The following is a 7,224-nucleotide window of genomic DNA, read 5'->3' as shown; positions in this document are numbered from 1 at the left end:
GTGTGTGTGTGTGTGTGTGTGTGTGTGTGTGTGTGTGTGTGTGTGTGCGCCAAAATAGTCATAGTAGCATTTTGTTTAGTACCCAAAAAATGGAAACAAATTGCATGTAAGTGTCCATCAGCTGGGGAAGAGCTGAAAAAATGGTCTATGAACGTAATGACATTCTGACATAAGAAATAACAAAAAAAAAAAAAAAAAAAAGAAATTCAAACAAATACAGGAAGAAGCCCACATTGCTGGCTCTCCTCCTATGTCCTAACTCCAGGGTTCTGTCCTGGGCCTTCTTCTCTATACTCTTTCTCTCGGTGCTCTCATTAGCTCTCAGTAATTCAAAATCCCCCTTAAACTCTTCATTTTTCCTCACTCTCCTTCTCAGTGACCAAATCTGGCCAATTATATCTCTACAACCTCTGTAAAGGCCAACTCAAATAGCCCCTCATGATCATCTCTGCTCTGGATTCTTGTAAATAGTCTCCCTGCCTCCAGTCTCTCCCCTCTCTAACCCATCCTCCACAAAGCTGCCACAAGGGACAGTGGCAGCTAAAACATAGGTCCTGTCCATGCCATTCCCCTACTCAAGAGGCTCCAAGATTAGAACCACCACCACCTTTTCAGTTCGGCATGTAAAGTCCTTCATGATCTGGCCCCAACCTTCCAGACTGATTTCTTATTCCTACCTTACATGCATTCTACATTCTAGCCAAAGTGGCCTCCTTGCTATGTCCTGTACATAACACTGAATCCTCCCCCTCCATGCAGCTGCCCAGACTGATCACAATGCTGGGGATGCTCAGCCTTTCAGAAGCTTTGGTGTAGTAAGTGATAGACACTAGCTATGTGGCCCTAGGCAAGTCACTTAACCCCAACTGCCTTCCACCTTCCCCCCAAAAAACTCAAAACAACTTTCCAAAACTTTCCTTAAAAAGAAAATTTAAAACGTTTAAATAAAGTGGAGCCGGGAGGTATGGAAGTTATGGAAGTTATGGAGCAGGAGAGAAAATTAACTCCATTTTCATACTAAAAGCTGCTGTATTTCATTTTTTTATAAAGACATAATTTCATATTTAATGTTTTAGAGAAGTATAATGAGCACCAAAATTCTCACATGGAACTTCTGTCCCTATCATATAGAACATTAGGATTCCATGCAACACATAGTTTGTGGAAATGTTGCTCTACAGCCAAGACTATTAAAAATAGCCACCACGCAAAGAATTGGAAATTGAGGGGATGCCTGTCAATTGGGGAATGTCTGAACAAGTTGTGGTATATGAATGTAATGGAATAATACCGTGCTATAAGAAATGACAAGCAGGCGAACTTCAGAAAAACCTGGAAAGACTTATATGAACTGATGCTGAGTGAAATGAGCAGAACCAGGAGAACATCGTACAGAGTAACAACCACATTGTGCAATGATTGACTTTGATAGACTTGGTTCCTCTCAGCAATGCAAAGATCTAAGACAACTCCAAAGGACTCATGATGGAAAATGCTGTCCGTATCCAGAGAAATAACTATGGAGTCTGAATGCATACTATTTGCTCTCCTTTTCTTTTGTTGTTTTGCTTTATTGCTTCATTCTCGTGGTTCCTCCCATCAGTTTTAATTCTTCTTTACATGATGACTAATGGGAAAATATGCTTAATATGAATGTATAAGTAGACCCTATATCAGATTGCACACCGTCTTGGGGAGGGGGGGGGAAAGAAGGAAGGGGAGAAAATTTAAAACTCAAAATCTTATGACAGTGAATACTGAAAACGAAAAAAAAAAATAAATTAGAGTTTGGGGGAGATGGCAGAGTAAAAGCAGTGACTTGCTTGAGCTCTCCCCCAAACTCCTTCAAATACTTGTAAAAAAATGACTCTAAATTCTAGAGCAGCAGAAGACACAAAAAGACAGCGTGAAATAAATTTCCAGCCCAAGACAAACTGGATGGTTGATAGGAAAGATCTGTTGTGCCAGGCTGGGAGAGGAACGCATTTCTGCATGGCTCACACAAGGGACTGAATCACTTATAGCTGTGGCAGTTTCCAGACTTCTCAACCCACAAATGCCAATTATAGCTTAGAAGGTCAGTAGGAAAGGTCTGTTAGACCTGGGTGAGAGGAGCACTGTCCCACCCCAGCCTTTGCACAGCCCTAGGGCCACGGCTGCCTCAGGAGCTCTCAGTTCACTGACAGTGAGGGCACCGAGTGGCTGATCAAAGCGGGGACTGCACGGATCTCTGCTGGCTCTGAGGCAGGATTCTCTTGCTTTGCCCATGTTTGGATCCGGGTCGTAGTCCTGGGGCAAGAAGAAGCGCTGGAGTGGGGGAGCTTGTGACAGCGGTAGAGAGAGAATCCTCCTCACAGCTCCAAGACAGAAAACAGTGCTTGTGGTCACTCATAGACCAGAGCACAGGCCAGGAAAGGAGTAAACACCTCGCCCTTGATCATACCACCTTGGAAAAACTGAAAATTTACAGGTCCCTAGAAGTATCTCTGAAAACAGCTGCACAAAACTCCTGAAGCTTGGGACAATGCACCCTTCACACTGGAAGCAGAGCCCTACCTTAACAAAGAACTAAAAAAAAGTCAAGTAATTGGCTGGGAACATGAGCAAACAGAGGAAAAAAACTCAGACTACAGAATCTTACTTTGGCGACAAAGAAGATCAAGACATACAACCAGAAGAAGAAAACAAAGCCAAAGCTCCTACATCCAAAGCCTCCAAGAAAAATATGAATTAGTCTCAGGCCATAGAAGAGCTCAAAAAGGATTTTGAGAAGCAAGTAAGAGAAGCAGAGGAAAAATTGGGAAGAGAAATGAGAGTGATGCAAGAAAATCATAAAAAACAAGTCAACAGCTTGCTAAAGGAGACCCCCCCAAAAAAATACTTTAGAAAAAAATGCCTTAAAAATAGACTAACTTAAATGGCAAAAGAGGTCCAAAAAGCCAATGATGAGAAGAATGCCTTAGACAGCAGAAGTGGCCAAATGGAAAGGGAGGTCCAAAAGCTCATTGAAGAAAATAATTCCTTAAAAATTAGAATGGAGCAAATGGAAGCTAATGACTCTATGAGGAAATCAAGAAATTATAAAACAAAACAAAAAGAATGAAAAAATAAAAAACAATGTAAAATATCTCATTGGAAAACAACCTGAAAAAATAGATCCAGGGGAGATAACTTAAAAATCATTGGACTAGCTGAAAGCCATGATGAAAAAAAAAAAAGCCTAGATATCATCTTTCAAGAAATTATCAAGGAAAACTGTCCTGATATTCTAGAACCAGAGGGTAAAACAGAAATGGAAGGAATCCACCAATCAACTCCTGAAAGAGATCCCAAAAAGAAAACTCCTAGGAATACTATAGGCAAATTCCAGAGTTCCCAGGTTAAGGAGCAAATAGTACAAGCAGCCACAAAGAAACAATTCAAGTATTGTGGAAACACAATCAGGATAACACAAGATTTAGTAGCTTCCACATTAAGGGACTGAAGGGCTTGGAATGTGATATTCCAGAGGTCAAAGGAGCTAGGATTAAAATCAAGAATCACCTACCCAGCAAAACTGAGTATAATCCTTCAGGGGAAAAAATGGACATTTAATGAAATAGAAGACTTTCAAGCATTCTTGATGAAAAGCCCAGAACTGAATAGAAAAAAATTTTTAATGGTTCTTAATTATTTCCTTCAGTCTGATAAAAGCCAGCGGCAGAATCGGGATGAGCTGGTTGAACACCTACAATTTCTCTTATCTAGTTATCAGCACGTGTTAACAGGTAAGCAGCCCATTTTGTACATAGAAGGGATAGTGGGAAGCAGAGAGGCTGAATAGAAAATATGACTTTCAAATACAAGACTCAAGAGAAGCATGAAAAGGTAAACAGGGAAGAGAAATCATAAGGGACTTATTAAAGTTGAACTGTTTATGTTCCTACATGGAAAGATGATATTTGTAACTCATGAGACCTTTTTCCCTATTAGGGTAGTTGAAGGGAATATAGACAGAGGGCACAGGGTGAGTTGAATATGAAGGGATGATATCTAAAAAATAAAATTAGGGGTAAGAGACAATTGTACTGGGAGGATGGAGGGACATATAGTCTTTCATAACGTGACCATTATGAAGTGTTTTGTATGACTACACATGTATAACCTATATCGAATTGCTTACCTTCTCAATGACGGTGGGTGGGGAGGGAGGAATGAAGAGAATTTGGGGCTCAAAGTTTTAAAAACGAATGTTAAAAATTGTTTTTACATGCAAGTGGGAAATAAAATATACAGGCAATGGGGTATAGAAATCTATCCTGCCCCACAGGAAAACAGAAGGGGAAGGGGATAAGAGAAGGGAGGGGGTGATAGAAGGGAGGGCAGATTGGGGGAAGGGATGGATATTCAGAATACACACTGTCTTGGGGTGGGGGGAGGGAAGAGATGGGGAGAAAAATTGGAACTCAAAATCTTTGTGGAAGTGAATGTTGAAAACTAAAAATAAATTAACAAAAAGAGAAAAATAAATTATTTTTTAAAAAAAAGAAAAAAATTAAAAATAGCCACCACAAAATTAGGGGACATGTTTTTGTCTTGACTAGAGAGAATGAGCAAAGGATAAACCATGGTGGATTAACAAACTTTTTTTTTTAAAACACCCCATGCTTCGGTTAACACTGCCAGAGACAAAATACTGAAATGTAGAATGGATATCTGACCCAAGATGACTAAACTCCTGTGGTGGTGGTGATGAAATGAAGAAAAGAAATAAGAGGCAAAATAAATAGACAGAATCCCAGATACACCCAACCAGACCTATAGTAGTGAAAAGCATCCTTTTGTGGAGCAAGTCAAGTGACTAAACGTGGCTCACGCAAAAGGTTCCTTCCCTTGGAAGACCCAGGTGATTTGTTTAGTGAAGCTTTATTAACAAGTCTCCTTTCTACTTCCCCAGCTTTCCAGGGAGACTGCACGGGGTTCAGTTGGATAAACTAGAGATTAAAAAGATGGAATGAAGAGCTCTTTCTATTACCCGCAGGCTCAAAATTCAACCAGTGGGTAAATTGCTACTGTGTACTTCAGTTTCCTCAGCTATAAAACGGTGATAATGCAGATGACAGAGAGGAACAATTGAAAAGCAAATCTGCATTAATCTACAGCAGAGAGTACTAATGATCCTAGCCAATAAAACATAATGAGTCGGGCAGGCATCTGAAACCACTTTGGACAGCTTTAAATGTGATTATATTGAAGAGGGTAAAGGAAGGGGAATAGAGAGGGAAGGAGGCAATGGAGTGTGGCAGTGTCCACAACTCTAATGGACTACCTGGGAGAGTGAGGATCAAGAACTATGACAGCAGAGGAAGGTCAATATTCTGCTGTTGTTTTCTGCGTTGGGGGGCAGGGGAAGGGATGTCTCTTTCACAGGTTGATTGCCTACGTTCAGGCCAAATAAACCATCCCAACACCTTCTGGTACACATATCGCCAAACCCTGGGGGTAATAGCCACTTCTCTTAGCTTCCAAAGCAACAATACCAACTTTGAAATCTTTTTCACAACAGCACCTCACCCACTTATGGAATTGTAAATTTTCAAAGCAATTTGACAGAGTACATCATCTTCTATCGGTAAACAGGCAGGAATGACTAAGAAGACATTATTTTCCTTTTCTGGGCCTAAATTTCCTCCCCTACTTCTAACAGGCGCCTCTGCGGTTCCTTCAGCCCTTAAATCTGGGAAATCTATGGGTACTACTGATGACAGATGCTAACCGAGGCAACCTCTAGGGCTAAAGAAAGGTGCTCTGTGGTCTCTTCGCCTGGAGTAAAAACCACAGCTCTAAGGAACCAGGGAAAGCGCCAGCTCCGGACCCCGACTTCCCGCCCAGCTACAATGTAACCTCAAGATACCTGCCCAGCTACACTGTTTCATTAGATTGCCTGCCAAGAGCTGGGTTCACCTCGGAAGCGGAGCCCAGGGCCAGGGGAAGAGCTTAAGAGACAAACACATCTTATCTGACCCAGAGGCAGAGGACCTGGGTTCCAATTCTCTGCTGCCTGAAGGACTCTGGGTAACACGAACACCTCCTGACGTTCACGACGAGCTTTACAAACATCATCTCGCTGGAGACTCGCCCCAGTCCTAGGAGCTTAATTAACTCTCTGGGGCCTGGGGCCAGCCGCTTAACCTCCTCCTGAGGTCTCAGTTTCCCCACCGGAAAGAAAGAGGAGGCTGAGAGGTCCCTCCCCTCCAGCTCTAGAGTCGAAGATCTCTAAGCGTTGCCCCCAATCCCCAGCCCCCAAGTGCGCGCGCAGAGCCGGTGAACGGGCGAAAGCAGGGGCGCACGCGCATTGGGGGCGTCTGGGAAGGCTGAGGCGAGCGCGCCGGGGCCGCAGCCGCGGCGGGAGGGAGTCCCGGCCTCGCCTCGTCTCCTCGCTCGTTACCTGCACGCCGTGCACGATGTAAACCTTTTCCGCCTCGCTCAGCGCCACGGACGCCATGATGCCCCGTCCGGCCACGCTTCGGCCCCCGCTGCCGCCTCCGAACCCTCCGCCTCGGCGCCGCTCCGGACGTCGCGCTGCCCGCACGGCTGTGGCGTCATCCACCCGCGCCGGGCCCCGGGGGCCGCTCTCCGCTGCGTCATCAGCGAGCGGCGGCCGCTCCTGCCGCCGCCGCCGCCGCCGCCTCCCGCCTGGAGCCCGATGGGCTGCTCCTGCGCCCCGCCCCGGAGTCTGGGTGAGTCCCAGGAGCCGCGGCCCCCGAGCCCGGGAGCGGCCGCGGCCCCCAGCGCGGAGGTGGGAGGGCGAGGGGGCGGCGACGGCAGCGCCGGGGACAGTTGGGGACGGACCGAGGGCAAGACGGCGGTCCCGGCACCTGCCGGCCGACCGGCAAGGCTCTTCCGCTCCGAGGTGGAGCTGGACTAAGTCCGCCGGAGCAAGCTGCAGCCGCCTCGGGAGCTGCGTGCTCCCCTTGTGCCGCTCACCCCTTCCCGCTCTCCCCTGTCCTCCGAGTGTTTTTGTCCCACTCTGGCTGCCTTCCCGTCCTGCCCTCCTCTTCAACTGCCCTTTGCCCCCTGCCACCTACTGCCCCTCCCCGTCTCCATTGTCACCCCCCCTTCCTGCTCCTCTGTTACTCTCTGCCTCTCCCTTTGCTCCCCTTTACCGCTGCCCCTCCCCATTGTCACCTGCTTCCCCCGTCCCTCCCCTTGCTCCCCTATTACCCCCTGCCCCTCCCTTTGCTC

The 7,224-nt window shown here is 46.0% G+C and overlaps 2 protein-coding genes across 3 annotated transcripts in view; one reads left to right on the top strand and one right to left on the bottom strand.

The window, feature by feature from the left end:
- EXOSC7 (exosome component 7) overlaps positions 1 to 6,538 on the bottom strand; it is a 47,568-nt gene extending 41,030 nt beyond the window's left edge. The window contains exon 1 of the mRNA XM_027871963.1: positions 6,428 to 6,538. Coding sequence (XP_027727764.1) covers positions 6,428 to 6,484 — 57 coding nt within the window. The 5' untranslated portion in view covers positions 6,485 to 6,538. The remainder of the gene's footprint in view (positions 1 to 6,427) is intronic.
- Positions 6,539 to 6,655: 117 nt separating this feature from the next.
- Positions 6,656 to 7,224, top strand: part of ZDHHC3 (zinc finger DHHC-type containing 3) — a 67,168-nt gene continuing 66,599 nt past the window's right edge. For both annotated transcript variants that reach the window (XM_027871903.1, XM_027871906.1), the window contains exon 1: positions 6,656 to 6,719. The gene's annotated coding sequence lies outside the window, so the exon portion shown is untranslated. The remainder of the gene's footprint in view (positions 6,720 to 7,224) is intronic.

Source organism: Vombatus ursinus, unplaced genomic scaffold (assembly GCF_900497805.2).
Source record: "Vombatus ursinus unplaced genomic scaffold, bare-nosed wombat genome assembly UNPS02014799.1, whole genome shotgun sequence".
In the NCBI taxonomy this organism is placed as follows: domain Eukaryota; kingdom Metazoa; phylum Chordata; class Mammalia; order Diprotodontia; family Vombatidae; genus Vombatus; species Vombatus ursinus.
Note: the sequence above shows the minus strand (reverse complement) of the source record. Positions and strands in the feature narration are given on the sequence as shown.